This window comes from Salvelinus alpinus, chromosome 3 (assembly GCF_045679555.1).
Source record: "Salvelinus alpinus chromosome 3, SLU_Salpinus.1, whole genome shotgun sequence".
Taxonomy (NCBI): Eukaryota; Metazoa; Chordata; class Actinopteri; order Salmoniformes; family Salmonidae; genus Salvelinus; species Salvelinus alpinus.
In genome coordinates, this window is record NC_092088.1 from 74,426,296 (window position 1) to 74,442,920 (window position 16,625).

A 16,625-nucleotide genomic window follows, 5' to 3' on the forward strand; every position below is an offset into this window, starting at 1 on the left:
AGTCCAGTGTGTGAGTATAGTCCAGTGTGAGAGTAGAGTCCAGTGTGTGTGGAGTCCAGTGTGTGTGTGTGGAGTCCAGTGTGTGGAGTCCAGTGTGTGTGTGTGTGGGGGTAGAATCCAGAGTGTGAGTAGATTCCAGTGTGTATGTAGAGTCCAGTGTGTGTAGAGTCCAGTGCTTGTGTAGAATCCAGTGCTTGTGTAGAATCCAGTGCTTGTGTAGAATCCAGTGCGTGTGTGGAGTCCAGTGTGTGAGTGGAGTCCAGTGTGTGTGTGTGTGTGTGTGTGTGTGTGTGTGTGTGTGTGTGTGTGTGTGTGTGTGTGTGTGTGTGTGTGTGTGTGTGTGTGTGTGTGTGTGTGTGTGTGTGTGTGTGGAGTCCAGTGTTTGTGTGTATGAGTAGAGTCCAGTGTGTGAGTAGAGTCCAGTGTATGAGTAAAGTCCAGTGTGTGTAGAGTCCAGTGTGTGTGTGTAGAGTCCAGTGTGTGTGTGTAGAGTCCAGTGTGTGTGTGTGTGGAGTCCAGTGTGTGTAGAGTCCAGTGTGTGTAGAGTCCAGTGTGTGTAGAGTCCAGTGCTTGTGTAGAATCCAGTGCTTGTGTAGAATCCAGTGCTTGTGTAGAATCCAGTGCTTGTGTAGAGTCCAGTGCTTGTGTAGAATCCAGTGCTTGTGTAGAATCCAGTGTGTGTGTGGAGTCCAGTGTGTGGAGTCCAGTGTGTGTGTGTGTGTAGAATCCAGAGTGTGTGTAGAGTCCAGTGTGTGTAGAGTCCAGTGTGTGTAGAGTCCAGTGTGTGTAGAGTCCAGTGTGTGTGTAGAGTAGTGTGTGTGTGTAGAGTCCAGTGTGTGTGTGTAGAGTCCAGTGTGTGTGTGTAGAGTCCAGTGTGTGTGTGTAGAGTCCAGTGTGTGTGTGTAGAGTCCAGTGTGTGTGTGTAGAGTCCAGTGTGTGTGTGTAGAGTCCAGTGTGTGTGTGTAGAGTCCAGTGTGTGTGTGTAGAGTCCAGTGTGTGTGTGTAGAGTCCAGTGTGTGTGTGTAGAGTCCAGTGTGTGTGTGTAGAGTCCAGTGTGTGAGTGGAGTCCAGTGTGTGAAGAGTGTGTGTGTGTAGAGTCCAGTGTGTGTGTAGAGTCCAGTGTGTGTGTAGAGTCCAGTGTGTGTGTAGAGTCCAGTGTGTGTAGAGTCCAGTGTGTGAGTGGAGTCCAGTGTGTGAAGAGTGTGTGTGTGTAGAGTCCAGTGTGTGTAGAGTCCAGTGTGTGTGTAGAGTCCAGTGTGTGTGTAGAGTCCAGTGTGTGTAGAGTCCAGTGTGTGTGTAGAGTCCAGTGTGTGAGTGGAGTCCAGTGTGTGAAGAGTGTGTGTGTGTGTAGAGTCCAGTGTGTGTAGAGTCCAGTGTGTGTGTAGAGTCCAGTGTGTGTGTAGAGTCCAGTGTGTGTAGAGTCCAGTGTGTGAGTGGAGTCCAGTGTGTGAGTGGAGTCCAGTGTGTGAAGAGTGTGTGTGTGTAGAGTCCAGTGTGTGTAGAGTCCAGTGTGTGTGTAGAGTCCAGTGTGTGTGTAGAGTCCAGTGTGTGTAGAGTCCAGTGTGTGTAGAGTCCAGTGTGTGTAGAGTCCAGTGTGTGAGTAGAGTCCAGTGTGTGTGTGTAGAGTCCAGTGTGGAGTCCAGTGTGTGTAGAGTGTGTGTGAGTAGAGTCCAGTGTGTGTGTGTAGAGTCCAGTGTGTGTAGAATGTGTGTAGAGTCCAGTGTGTGAGTGGAATCCAGTGTGTGTAGAGTCCAGTGTGTGTAGAGTCCAGTGTGTGAGTGGAATCCAGTGTGTGTAGAGTCCAGTGTGTGTAGAGTCCAGTGTGTGTAGAGTCCAGTGTGTGTAGAGTCCAGTGTGTGTAGAGTCCAGTGTGTGAGTAGAGTCCAGTGTGTGTGTGTAGAGTGTGTGTGGAGTCCAGTGTGTGTAGAGTCCAGTGTGTGAGTGGAATCCAGTGTGTGTAGAGTCCAGTGTGTGTAGAGTCCAGTGTGTGAGTGGAATCCAGTGTGTGTAGAGTCCAGTGTGTGTAGAGTCCAGTGTGTGTAGAGTCCAGTGTGTGTAGAGTCCAGTGTGTGTAGAGTGTGTGTGTAGAGTCCAGTGTGTGTAGAGTCCAGTGTGTGTAGAGTCCAGTGTGTGAGTAGAGTCCAGTGTGTGTGTGTAGAGTCCAGTGTGTGTAGAGTGTGTGTGGAGTCCAGTGTGTGAGTGGAATCCAGTGTGTGTAGAGTCCAGTGTGTGAGTGGAGTCCAGTGTGTGAGTATAGTCCAGTGTGTGAGTAGAGTCCAGTGTGTGAGTATAGTCCAGTGTGTGAGTAGAGTCCAGTGCGTGTGTAGAGTCCAGTGTGTGTGTGTGGAGTCCAGTGTGTGGAGTCCAGTGTGTGTGTGTGTGTGTGTGGGGGTAGAATCCAGAGTGTGAGTAGATTCCAGTGTGTATGTAGAGTCCAGTGTGTGTAGAGTCCAGTGCTTGTGTAGAATCCAGTGCTTGTGTAGAATCCAGTGCTTGTGTAGAATCCAGTGCGTGTGTGGAGTCCAGTGTGTGAGTGGAGTCCAGTGTGTGTGTGTGTGTGTGTGTGTGTGTGTGTGTGTGTGTGTGTGTGTGTGTGTGTGTGTGTGTGTGTGTGTGTGTGTGTGTGTGTGTGTGTGTGTGTGTGTGTGTGTGTGTGGAGTCCAGTGTTTGTGTGTATGAGTAGAGTCCAGTGTGTGAGTAGAGTCCAGTGTATGAGTAAAGTCCAGTGTGTGTAGAGTCCAGTGTGTGTGTGTAGAGTCCAGTGTGTGTGTGTAGAGTCCAGTGTGTGTGTGTGTGGAGTCCAGTGTGTGTAGAGTCCAGTGTGTGTAGAGTCCAGTGTGTGTGTGTAGAGTCCAGTGTGTGTAGAGTGTGTGTGTAGAGTCCAGTGTGTGTAGAGTCCAGTGTGTGTAGAGTCCAGTGTGTGTAGAGTGTGTGTAGAGTCCAGTGTGTGTAGAGTCCAGTGTGTGTAGAGTCCAGTGTGTGTAGAGTCCAGTGTGTGTGGAGTCCAGTGTGTGTAGAGTCCAGTGTGTGTAGAGTCCAGTGTGTGTAGAGTCCAGTGTGTGTAGAGTCCAGTGTGTGTAGAGTCCAGTGTGTGTAGAGTCCAGTGTGTGTAGAGTCCAGTGTGTGTAGAGTCCAGTGTGTGTAGAGTCCAGTGTGTGTGTAGAGTCCAGTGTGTGTGTAGAGTCCAGTGTGTGTGTGTGTAGAGTCCAGTGTGTGTGTGTAGAGTCCAGTGTGTGTGTGTAGAGTCCAGTGTGTGTGTGTAGAGTCCAGTGTGTGTGTGTAGAGTCCAGTGTGTGTGTGTAGAGTCCAGTGTGTGTGTGTAGAGTCCAGTGTGTGTAGAGTCCAGTGTGTGTAGAGTCCAGTGTGTGTAGAGTCCAGTGTGTGTAGAGTCCAGTGTGTGTAGAGTCCAGTGTGTGTAGAGTCCAGTGCTTGTGTAGAATCCAGTATGTGTGTGGAGTCCAGTGTGTGGAGTCCAGTGTGTGTGTGTGTGTGTAGAATCCAGAGTGTGTGTAGAGTCCAGTGTGTGTAGAGTCCAGTGTGTGTAGAGTCCAGTGTGTGTAGAGTCCAGTGTGTGTAGAGTCCAGTGTGTGTAGAGTCCAGTGTGTGTGTAGAGTCCAGTGTGTGTGTGTGTAGAGTCCAGTGTGTGTGTGTAGAGTCCAGTGTGTGTGTGTAGAGTCCAGTGTGTGTGTGTAGAGTCCAGTGTGTGTGTGTAGAGTCCAGTGTGTGTGTGTAGAGTCCAGTGTGTGTGTGTAGAGTCCAGTGTGTGTGTGTAGAGTCCAGTGTGTGTGTGTAGAGTCCAGTGTGTGTAGAGTCCAGTGTGTGTAGAGTCCAGTGTGTGTAGAGTCCAGTGTGTGTAGAGTCCAGTGCTTGTGTAGAATCCAGTGTGTGTGTGGAGTCCAGTGTGTGGAGTCCAGTGTGTGTGTGTGTGTAGAATCCAGAGTGTGTGTAGAGTCCAGTGTGTGTAGAGTCCAGTGTGTGTGTGTAGAGTCCAGTGTGTGTGTGTAGAGTCCAGTGTGTGTGTGTAGAGTCCAGTGTGTGTGTGTAGAGTCCAGTGTGTGTGTGTAGAGTCCAGTGTGTGTGTGTAGAGTCCAGTGTGTGTGTGTAGAGTCCAGTGTGTGTGTGTAGAGTCCAGTGTGTGTGTGTAGAGTCCAGTGTGTGTGTGTAGAGTCCAGTGTGTGTGTGTAGAGTCCAGTGTGTGTGTGTAGAGTCCAGTGTGTGTGTGTAGAGTCCAGTGTGTGTGTGTAGAGTCCAGTGTGTGTGTGTAGAGTCCAGTGTGTGTGTGTAGAGTCCAGTGTGTGTGTGTAGAGTCCAGTGTGTGTGTGTAGAGTCCAGTGTGTGAGTGGAGTCCAGTGTGTGAAGAGTGTGTGTGTGTAGAGTCCAGTGTGTGTGTAGAGTCCAGTGTGTGTGTAGAGTCCAGTGTGTGTAGAGTCCAGTGTGTGTAGAGTCCAGTGTGTGAGTAGAGTCCAGTGTGTGAAGAGTGTGTGTGTGTAGAGTCCAGTGTGTGTAGAGTCCAGTGTGTGTGTAGAGTCCAGTGTGTGTGTAGAGTCCAGTGTGTGTAGAGTCCAGTGTGTGTAGAGTCCAGTGTGTGTAGAGTCCAGTGTGTGTAGAGTCCAGTGTGTGTGTAGAGTCCAGTGTGTGTGTAGAGTCCAGTGTGTGTGTAGAGTCCAGTGTGTGTGTAGAGTCCAGTGTGTGTGTAGAGTCCAGTGTGTGTGTAGAGTCCAGTGTGTGTGTAGAGTCCAGTGTGTGTGTAGAGTCCAGTGTGTGTGTAGAGTCCAGTGTGGAGTCCAGTGTGTGTGTAGAGTCCAGTGTGTGAGTAGAGTCCAGTGTGTGAGTAGAGTCCAGTGTGTGTGTGTAGAGTCCAGTGTGTGTAGAGTGTGTGTGAGTAGAGTCCAGTGTGTGTGTGTGTAGAGTCCAGTGTGTGTAGAGTGTGTGTAGAGTCCAGTGTGTGAGTGGAATCCAGTGTGTGTAGAGTCCAGTGTGTGTAGAGTCCAGTGTGTGAGTGGAATCCAGTGTGTGTAGAGTCCAGTGTGTGTAAAGTCCAGTGTGTGTAGAGTCCAGTGTGTGTAGAGTCCAGTGTGTGTAGAGTCCAGTGTGTGAGTAGAGTCCAGTGTGTGTGTGTAGAGTCCAGTGTGTGTAGAGTGTGTGTGGAGTCCAGTGTGTGTAGAGTCCAGTGTGTGAGTGGAATCCAGTGTGTGTAGAGTCCAGTGTGTGTAGAGTCCAGTGTGTGTAGAGTCCAGTGTGTGTAGAGTCCAGTGTGTGTAGAGTCCAGTGTGTGTAGAGTCCAGTGTGTGTAGAGTGTGTGTGTAGAGTCCAGTGTGTGTAGAGTCCAGTGTGTGAGTAGAGTCCAGTGTGTGTGTGTAGAGTCCAGTGTGTGTAGAGTGTGTGTGGAGTCCAGTGTGTGAGTGGAATCCAGTGTGTGTAGAGTCCAGTGTGTGTAGAGTCCAGTGTGTGTAGAGTCCAGTGTGTGAGTGGAATCCAGTGTGTGTAGAGTCCAGTGTGTGTAAAGTCCAGTGTGTGTAGAGTCCAGTGTGTGTAGAGTCCAGTGTGTGTAGAGTCCAGTGTGTGTAGAGTCCAGTGTGTGTAGAGTCCAGTGTGTGTAGAGTCCAGTGTGTGTAGAGTCCAGTGTGTGAGTGGAGTCCAGTGTGTGAGTGTATTGGTGTAGACTTGACGGACCAGATGGGACTCATTCCCTCCCAAGCCAAAAGGAGAAACCAATGTTTTCTCTGGTAGGCACAACCTACCTGGCACCCCTATAAATAATATACTCAAGTCAAAACCGTTACAGTGTGTAGAGTCCAGTGTGTGTAGATGTAACAGTTTAACTTTAGTCCGTCCCCTCGCCCCGACCCGGGCGCGAACCAGGGACCCTCTGCACACATCAACAACAGTCACCCACGAAGCATCGTTACCCATCGCTCTACAAAAGCCGCGGCCCTTGCGGAGCAAGGGGAACCACTACTTCAAGGTCTCAGAGCAAGTGACGTCACCGATTGAAAGGCTATTAGCGCGCACCACTGCTAACTAACTAGCCATTTCACATCCGTTACGTAGAGTCCAGTGCGTGTGTAGAGTCCAGTGCGTGCGTGTGTGGAGTCCAGTGTGTGCGTGTGTGGAGTCCAGTGTGTGCGTGTGTGGAGTCCAGTGCGTGCGTGTGTGGAGTCCAGTGTGTGCGTGTGTGGAGTCCAGTGTGTGCGTGTGTGGAGTCCAGTGTGTGCGTGTGTGGAGTCCAGTGCGTGCGTGTGTGGAGTCCAGTGTGAGTAGAGTCCAGTGCGTGCGTGTGTGGAGTCCAGTGTGAGTAGAGTCCAGTGTGTGTGTGTGAGTAGAGTCCAGTGTGTGTGTGTAGAGTCCAGTGCAGGTAGTCCAGGTCGCCATTTGATTAGCTATTTAGCAGTCTTGTGGCTTGGGGGTAGAAGCTGTTCAGGGTCCTTTTAGTTCCAGACTGGGTGCATTGGTACCGCTTGCCATGCGATAGCAGAGAGAACAGTCTATTTTTTTATTTTACATTTATTTAACTAGGCAAGTCATTAAGAACACATTCTTATTTTCAATGACGGCCTAGGAACAGTGGGTTAACTGCCTTGTTCAGGGGCAGAACGACAGATTTGTACCTTGTCAGCTCGGGATTCGATCTTGCAACCTTTCGGCTACTAGTCCCACGCTCTAACCACTAGGCTACCTGCCGCCAATGGCTTGGGTGGCAGGAGTCTTTGACAATTATTTTGTCCTTCCTCTAACACCGCCTGGTACAGAGGTCCTGGATGGCAGGGAGCTCGGTACTCATCACCTCTTTAGTACCTTGCAGTCAGGTACCTTGCAGTTGCTGTACCAAGCAGTGATGCAACCAGTCAGAATACTCTCAATAATGCAGCTGTTTAACTTTTTGAGGATCTGAGGGCCCATACCAAATCTTTTCAGCCTCCTGAGGGGTAAGAGGCTGTCATGCCTTCTTCACAACTGTGTGGGTATCTGTGGAACATGTTAATTCATTAGGTATGTGGACATGTTCATTCCTTTATGATGTGGACATTGTAGTGGAGCTCAGGACCTGCACCACTACAGCGCCATCGATGTGGATGGGGGTGTGTTCGCCCCTCCATTTCCTGTAGACCATGATCAGCTCCTTTGCCTTGCTGACGGTGAGGGAGAGGTCGTTGTCGTAGCACCACACTGCCAGGTCTTTGACCTCCTCCCTATAGGCTGCCTCATTGTCGCCGGTGATCTGTCGTGTTGTCAGAGAACTTGATGATGGTGTTGGTGTCGTGTGCAGCCAAGCAGTCGTGGGTGAACAGGGCGTACAGGAGGTGTAAGAATATGTCGAAGATAAATACATAACGCAGAGACAGAGGACGAGAGGTCAAAAGGACGAGAAGTCAATAGAGTAATAACAATTAAGGGAAATTGTGTTTTTTCTGTAATAGGGAATTATTGATCACTGGTTCAGAGACATGGGAGGAATATGTCTTCTGAAATAGGATACTTGTTATTTGGCCATTGGCAAGTTTTATTGCAAGGAATTCTAATTGGTCAACCACAGGCTAGGGCTGGGTTATAAATCTACATGCTGTCCCTTTGTTCTGTGGAGAGAATCACTGAGAGAGCATCACTGAGGACAGGGGAGAATGACAATCTACTTCCCCATATGATTTGTCCTCTTTGAATAAACCTATTTTCCTCCCCCTGATTTGCTTTGGAGTTTGTGTTATTGAAGAATAACATAAATTGCTAACAGAGGCAGACACCCCCGTGGAGCCCCCGTGTTGGTCAACGTGGCGGATGTGTTGTTGCCTACCCTGGATGATTGACTTCTGTGGGGTTAATGCGTGAATACTGTGATGACCCTGTATCTACAAATCTTTTTTAAACCCTGTTTTAGCTGTGTGTGTGCAATTTGGTGCCTCTATCACCAAAGTTACAATCCAAAAACATAGCTGCCTTACTACATGGAATTTTATGGCTCAGCTTCCAACATTATAACATCTATGGCACAATATGGGCCAATAATTGAAGGTAGTGCTTTCAAAGTGGGTTATATTATATATCATTTGTAAGGTAATTTCATGACCTTTCAGAACCACTTGTCAAACAAAGTTTCAAATGTATCAGGGGTTAATTTTTAAAGAAACTTATACATGTAATTCTAATATGTACCCTAGAGGTCAAAGGTCAAAGTTACGTTGACCTGAGCATTCCCGAAAAAATGTCAGATGGATAACTGTGAATCTAAGCGTTCCAATGATATATGATTAGAGGGTATATGTGAGCAATAAATTGTTGATTGATATATAAGTTGATCGATTACATTGGTTAATTGATTGGTTGATCATGCCAAAATATTTCTGATCATACAATACCACCAGTCCAGATCGCAGCGGCATGCCTGAAGCAGCTGAAAACTACAACTCCCAGAATACCTTTCACAGGAATAAACACGAAGAAGCGGTAGGTGACTAACATGTGTTACTGAGGCTGATTTTGCAAAGTTGCTTTTAAGCGAAGAGATTCAAGTGTACATTGCTAGAATAGTAATAAACGAAAGTTAAGATTGCTTTTACAGTGTTGGTGAGTGGTAGAATAGATTCGGGGAAACACATAGCGAGGTTACTGCACTAATACTCTGTTAGCTTGCTAGCTAGCAAGGTAGCAAACTAATGTGTTAATTGTTGAATGCCACTGGATGTGCAATCAGCACTTATGTTCGATATTAGAGAAGAAATTAAGATTTTGTTTAAAGTATAGAATACACTTCTGATGCAAGGAGCACAGGTCCCCTTTTAACCAATAATGTGATGTCAAATTCAATCTTGCCACTTTGGTTACAGAGTGCAGCCCCAGGAGCAGTGGTATGACATCACACGAGACAACAAGAAGGAACTGCCTGACATCATTCTCAAAAGAGTCCAATCACGTGCCAGAAGACGATGCCCGACCGCTGTGTGGCGTATGGGTGTGGCAAGTCGTGGGATGATGGTGTTACTCTGTACAATTTCCCCAACAATGACACAGAGGAGTTTCACAAATGGGAGAAGCAGGTCCAGCGGACACGGAGCAACTGGACCGCCTCACCGAACTCCCAGCTTTGCTGTGAACACTTCGGTAAGGAGTGTTTTGAAAACAAGCCCTACCCCGTCCTTAAGGCTCTCGCTGCCAAAGGACAGCTGAAGCTGAAGTATGGGGCTGTCCCCACAGTGTTCATACGGCCCCCCTGCACCTCCTGTGAGGGCTTCGGCTGCAACGTGTGCACCCCCAAAGCCCAGAGACGTGGCGTCCCTGTAGAACCACAGGAATATGACACGGTGAGTCTGTGACCGTTAGTGTTGTGTGTCAGTGTCCACCTGACATTGAGAAAAAACAACAAGCGGTAGCTTGATAGATTTGTAACATAAGGTTGATAATCTGTGATGTTAATGACAGTTTATTTAATAGCTAAAGCACAGTTCCATGTTTCAGAATAGTTCAAATCATACATGACCCTCTCTCTTACCCAACCTTGTTCCTCTCTCTGAAAGGAGGATGTTGAGGGGGGCCCTCTGCAGTCGGATGACACTGACGCAGAGGATGACGATGAAGATGACGACGAAGATGAAGATGATGAAGATGAGATGGATGATTCTTTTGGAGATTACTACTCTGCTCTCACTATAGATGACGGACCGGGTGAGGAAAGACTGCGTTAGCCTGTTGATATAAAGTTAATTAGTTAGCCTGCTGATATAAAGTTAATTAGTTAGCCTGTTGATATAAAGTTAATTAGTTAGCCTGCTGATATAAAGTTAATTAGTTAGCCTGTTGATATAAAGTTAATTAGTTAGCCTGCTGATATAAAGTTAATTAGTTAGCCTGTTGATATAAAGTTAATTAGTTAGCCTGCTGATATAAAGTTAATTAGTTAGCCTGTTGATATAAAGTTAATTAGTTAGCCTGTTGATATAAAGTTAATTAGTTAGCCTGCTGATATAAAGTTAATTAGTTAGCCTGCTGATATAAAGTTAATTAGTTAGCCTGCTGATATAAAGTTAATTAGTTAGCCTGCTGATATAAAGTTAATTAGTTAGCCTGCTGATATAAAGTTAATTAGTTAGCCTGCTGATATAAAGTTAATTAGTTAGCCTGCTGATATAAAGTTAATTAGTTAGCCTGCTGATATAAAATTCCAGGCAAGGATACTCATCATGGATCACCAAAACCACCGATCCGTTCTGTAACATATTCTCATCCTCTTCCCTACACAGTGGTGTGTGAGATGTGTGGCTTCAGCGGGACCAGAGACACCTTCTATTCCAAGACCAAGCGTTTCTGCAGTGTCTCCTGCTCCAGAGCCTACTCCTCCAACTGCAAGAAGTCCTCTATCCTGGCACGACTTCAGGTGAGAGAGAATATCTTTCTGTGTGTTACAGGTGGTGAGGCTAGATGTTTATAGACTGTATACTGTATAGCCTTTTATAAAGCCTTTTATATAGCATCACCCTTGTCTTCACTCAATGTTTTATTTTCTCCAGGGAAAGCCTCCCACCAAGAAGGCCAAGGTGCTGATTAAGACTGCCTGGTCCACTCAGATGGGGAACATGATTGCTTCTCTGGGAAGCAGTCAGGACAACAGCTCCAGCTCTACTGGACAGGATGGTGAGACCACTTGGAGGGCTTTTCCATTGCTGGGGTAGTGGAAAAGCCAAACTTTTAATTTGGCTCTATACTTCAGCTTTTTGGATTTGAGAGAAAATGTTTCATATGAGGCGACATTGTCATATCTGTTTTGCGGTTTAGTAATGAAAGCACTTTATATATCTTGTCTCCCCATTTGAAGGTGTCATAAGTATTTTGACAATTTCACTTATAGTGAAAAGTTTAAGATTTGGTTCCATATTCCTAGCACACAATGACTCCATCAAGCTTGTGACTCTACAAACTTGTTGGATTGTTTAACCTTTATATAACCAGGCAAGTCAGTTAAGAACAAATTCTATGCTGGGCCAATTGAATGCTGCTCTATGGGACTCCCAATCATGGCCGGTTGTGATACAGCCTGGAATCGAACCAGGGTCTGTAGTGATGCCTCTAGCACTGAGATGCAGTGTCTTAGACCGCTGCGCAACTCGGGAGCCCATTTGCAGTTTGCTTTGGATTATGTTGTGCCCAATAGAAATTAATGGTAAATAATGTATGATTACGGATAATCATGAATGAATCTTGAAAAATGATGAGTGAGAAAGTCCCCATTAGCTGTTGAAGAAGCAGCAGCTATTCTTCTTGGGGTCCACACAACATAGAACATGACAAAATACACAACGCTAATGGACAGGAACAGCAACACACATTTAAACTAAGAACACTACGACTAAAGAACAATATGACTGTTTTTTTAAAGAAGGAGAAAATAAATACAAATAAATAATACTGAGAATAATGTGTGTGTACACGTTATTCCTTGAGGTGTTTTTTATATATATATATATATATCAATCACACTACCGTTCAAAAGTTTGGGGTCACTTAGAAATGTCCTTGTTTTTCAAAGAACAGCTAATTGTTTTGTTCATTAAACATACACTTGATCAGAAATACAGTGTAGACATTGTTAATGTTGTAAATGACTATTGTAGCTGGAAACGGCTGATATAAAAATAATTTACATTTTTTGTTGTTGTTAAAATAATGGAATATCTACATAGGCGTACAGAGGCCCATTATCAGCAACCATCACTCCTGTGTTCCAATGGCATGTTGTGTTAGCTAATCCAAGCTTATCATTTTAAAAGGTTAATTGATCATTAGAAAACCCCTTTACAATTGTTAGCACAGCTGAAAACTGTTGTTCTGATTAAAGAAGCAATAACACTGGCCTTCTTTAGACTAGTTGAGTATCTGGAGCGTCAGCATTTGTGAATTCGATTACAGACTCAAAATGGCCAGAAACAAATAACTTTCTTCTGAAACTCGTCAGTCTATTCTTGTGCTGAGAAATAAAGGCTATTCCATGCGAGAAATTGCCAAGAACCTGAAGATCTCATACAACGCTGTGTACTACTCTCTTCACAGAACAGCGCAAACTGTCTCTAACCAGAATAGAAAGAGGAGTGGGAGGCCCCGGTGCACAACTGAGCAAGAGGACAAGTACATTAGTGTCTAGATTGAGAAACAGACGCCTCACAAGTCCTCAACTGGCAGCTTCATTAAATAGTACCCACAAAACACCAGTCTCAACGTCAATAGTGAAGAGGCGACTCCAGGATGCTGGCCTTCTAGGCAGAGTTGCAAAGAAAAAGACATATCTCAGACTGGCCAATTAAAAAGAAAAGATTAAGATGGGCAAAAGAACACAGACACTGGACAGAGGAACTCTGCTTAGAAGGCCAGCATCCCGGAGTCACCTCTTCACTGTTGACGTTGATACTGGTGTTTTGCGGGTACTATTTAATGAAGCTGCCAGAATTAAGTATACATTGACAATATTAGTTAAAACATCACACCATTGCCGCCAGGAAGAAAAATCCTCTCAATCATTATATGTAAGTTAGAAGAGGGGAAACATTTAGTTCCTTTCTGAGACAGACCTGTGTTAGTTCTCCCTTTTCCCCTTGTCATATAGTTGCAGCAACAGGAAACTTTGACTGGGGTGCTTACCTGGAGAAGGCAGGCTCTCTTGCTGCTTCAGTGGCCTGCTTCAGACATGCAAGTCTTCCTTTGCACTTATTACAATACTATCCTATTCCATTTTAAAGTTGCGTAGCAATAAATTGCTTTCTTTATTCTACTGGTGAACCAACGTTGCCGCTGTACCCCTCCATTCCACCCCTTCAGGCGCCACTCTGTGCCCAGTGGGATGACATCACAGTGAGGTTAAAGGTAGAGGTCCTGAACACTAGTGCCATCCTGCCCAGTAAAGTGTATTGGATCGCCAGCATCATCCAACTTGCAGGTCAGCCAAATACTCTGAAACTGATTGATGGAACATCTAAAAATGGCACCCTATTCCCTATATAGTGCACTACACAGGGAACAAGGTTCCATTTAGGAGGCATCCTGATACATCAAACATTATTATTATTTTTTTTTTGTCATTGACTGTATGCTAGTTTACCTCTTCCTCCCTCTGTTTTCCAGGCTATAAAGCTCGGTTGAGGTACGAGGGCTTTGAGGAGGACAGCAGCCAGGACTTTTGGTGCAGCCTGGGTTCTGGAGACATGTACCCCATCGGATGGTGTGCCATGACCGGCAAGCTGCTGGTGCCACCACAGGGTGAGTGACCTCCACAGGTATAGAGTACTATAGGTCTAAAAGTTAAAATTTCTGTAAAAAAAATTAAAAGTGGGTAATATGAGATCCCTTTTTTAAGCAGTATCTGAAGAAGTGCAACAATTTGATTACACTTACAAAAAGAAAATGTGCGTTCATTAAATGTTTTGCTAGTGGATCAATACAGTGCATTCAGACCCCTTGACTTCTTCCACATTCTGTTACGTTACAGCCTTATTCTAAAATTGATGAGGACACATTTTTATTTAATCAATCTACACACAATACCCCATAATGACAGGTTTTTAGACATTCTTGCTCATTTATAAAAAATGTAAAACCGAAATACCTTATTTACATATGTATTCAGGCCCTGGTCACTGATGGTTCTCAGTCACATTCACTTTATCTTGGATTCCACAACAACATTGGAATCTAAAACTATCACTCTTCCAATTGTACTCTTGTTTAATTGTTGCACTAGCTGAGGAGTTTAGACCCATGGTTCGTTTGCTTAATTGTACATATCCAAAATGCTAGTTGTCCATTTGTATACTGTTATTTCATTGTTTCCCCCTAAGGACATTTGTAACAATTTACCAAGACTGGGGCTGACCCTTTTCATAGCCTACTGCTTAATTTAGAATGTTTCTCATTACTCAGCCATGTGGCGACACCTAGTGGACTACATTCATATTATGGCCATTGAAATGCCACCAATCGCTGTTAACATTTTTCAATATCTGAAGCTGAAGGTTATACTCTTTTATTTAAAGTGTGACCAAAACCCAAATTGTACACTTACCTACTGACATATTTTATTTTTTTATTTCAAGGGCATTTGTAACTTCTTTCCTAGGTCAGTTTGACCTCACTGTACATGTTTAGCGTAATCAACGGATGCTGAGTAAGAGATAATTTCTGCTGCTTGTCTCGTTCATAACGACAAGTTTAAAATTAGTAATTTTTCTCTTTTTTTTTCTTTGAATGGTGTTGTACTATCACTTGTATTTTATTTTAGTGTATGTTGGGAATGTTGAGAGTGGGTGGGAAGGTAGGTTATGTTGGCATTATCCAAAGATTCTTGTGCTCTGTTTCTCTAAAGGATTTGAGTTTCTCTCTCAATCTCTCTTCCTCATTTTTCTTCATTTGACTTCTCCTCTTATAAGGATTCATGTCTAGTTCAACAACAAGTCGGCATGGTATTTTGGGGCTTCCAGTCAGACTGGTGACATGGAACATTCGCAGGTTGTGGAGTGCAAATGAAGAGCTCCAGAGTATTTTCACATCTGAACAGCCTGAATACTGATAGGTGCGTTTCTTGAAGAAATGCAATATGTGTTAACGACCATACTAGATTGAGTAAAGCCTGGGTTGGACTGGTTTTTCATTCTAATTTTAATGGCAAAGCGCAATAGTGATTCACAAACGAGCACAGTTTTCACCCTCTCAGATCATTTCAGATCCTGGAGGATGTTATACAATAGTTATTGGACACTCTTCCAGACCCCTGTAGTACTTGCAAATGTTTACGCCCCTAACTGGGATGACACTAGATTTAAGACATATCTTTTAGCCTCTCTCCCTAATCTTGACACCCACCGCCTCATCTTCGGCGGGGACTTTAACTATGTTATTGAACCATGACTCGACCGGTCTAATCCCAGAACACTTACTCCTTCCGGGATGTCAAAAGCTCTTTCTACATTCACGACCCAAATGGGTTGTGTTTATCCATGGCACTTCCCTCATCCGGTCTCAAAAGACTTCTACTTTTCTCATGTTTATCAAGCCTACTCCCTCATAGACTACATTTGTTTTAGAGCCCTTCTCCCCTCAGTTAAAACTACAGAATATTCTGCTATAGTCATTTCGGACCATTCTCCCCACATTCTGGACTTAGCTCTTACTCCGAACGCAAAAAACAGTTGATTTGGAGATTTAACATGGCCCTGTTGTCTAACAAAGAATTCTGTAACTTTTTATTTCAACCAACATAAACGTATTCATTCAAAGGAATAAAAATAACAACCCCTCCCCCTCTCTTCTTTGGGAGACTTTCAAAGCTGTATTACGGGTAAAGATAATTTCTTATAATGCTCATTATGTCAAACTAACAACTGAAACGTCAAGAACTGCTGGACTCAATCCTGGCAATAGACCGCCAGGATTAAACTTCACCATCCCCTGAATTATACGCAGAGAGGTTGAAACTTCAAACTGAATTTAATCTGCTGTCCACTGATAAAGCAGAGTTTCTGTTGCAACAAACAAAGGGGACGTACTACGAATATGGTGACAAGGCCAGCCGCCTTTTGGCACACCAACTTAAACGCCAGTCAGCATCTCAGTTATATAACTCTTACCGTAATCTTACAAGTGATCCCTCTAATATTTATTCAAGTTTTGTCATTTTATTCTAACTTTACAAATCCGAACCCCCATCAGATAATACGGCTATAGACAACTTTTTAGATAACTTGGATATTCCATCCATTTAGTATGGACATCAGTGAAGTTCTGGACAACGCTCAACATCTAGATGAGATAACAAAGGGTCTAAAGTTAATGCAAAGTGGCAAGGCCCCAGGCCCTGATGACTTCCCAATTGATTATTCAAAAAAATTCCCAGACCAACTCGCCCCATTTACTATTAGATATTTTCACCGACTCGTTATCACAGGGCTCTCTCCTCACGACGCTAACTCAAGCCTCCATATTACTTATACTCAAGAAAGATAAAGATAATTTCACTTTTGAGCTCTGATGTTAAACTATTAGCTAAGGTTCTAGCATGCCGTTTGGAACCCTGCCTCCAGGATGTCATATCTGATGATCAAATAGGTTTCATCAAAGGGCGACAACTGTTTTCCAATGTACGTCGTCTTTTGAACATTTATACTCTCTCCAGACCCTAAAATTGTGGTTTCTCTTGATGCGGAGAACGCTTTAAACCTGGTGGAGTGGGATTATTTATTTCAGTTTTGATAAGATTTGGTTTTGGGTCCAATTTTATCTCATGGATACGTCTGCTCTATTCTGCTCCTACGGCTAGCGTTCACACCAACTCTCAACATTCAAATACTTCCGCCTATCCAGAGGGACCCGTCAAGGGTGCCCTATGTCCCCACTCCTTTTTGCACTTGCAATAGAACTGCTTTCCTTGGCCTTAAAATGATGATGATGGTGATCATTCACTGGAATCCACAGAGCTGGTGAAGAACACAGTGTGTCACTGTACGCAGATTATCTACTATTATATATCACTAACCCTGTGAACTCTGTCGATAACATACTGCATATTTTAAACACATTTGGATCATTCTCAGGTTACAAATTGAACATTCAGAAACATTTATGTTTTCCCATTCACCCCACTGCCTTTACGCCTGTCG

At 44.6% G+C, this 16,625-nt stretch overlaps 1 protein-coding gene across 4 annotated transcripts in view; it reads left to right on the plus strand.

The window, feature by feature from the left end:
• l3mbtl2 (L3MBTL histone methyl-lysine binding protein 2) overlaps positions 1 to 16,625 on the plus strand; it is a 213,759-nt gene that overhangs the window by 165,964 nt on the left and 31,170 nt on the right. For 2 of the 4 annotated variants that reach the window (XR_011674266.1, XM_071394012.1), the window contains exons 2-9: positions 8,358 to 8,439; positions 8,820 to 9,293; positions 9,507 to 9,654; positions 10,230 to 10,363; positions 10,497 to 10,620; positions 12,584 to 12,666; positions 12,796 to 12,913; positions 13,099 to 13,233. Coding sequence is in view for 3 of the 4 variants with exons in the window: in XM_071394012.1 (XP_071250113.1) it covers positions 8,919 to 9,293; positions 9,507 to 9,654; positions 10,230 to 10,363; positions 10,497 to 10,620; positions 12,584 to 12,666; positions 12,796 to 12,913; positions 13,099 to 13,233 (1,117 nt within the window). In the remaining variant the exon portion in view is untranslated. The other 2 variants (XM_071394013.1, XM_071394014.1) reach the window with 2 other exon arrangements.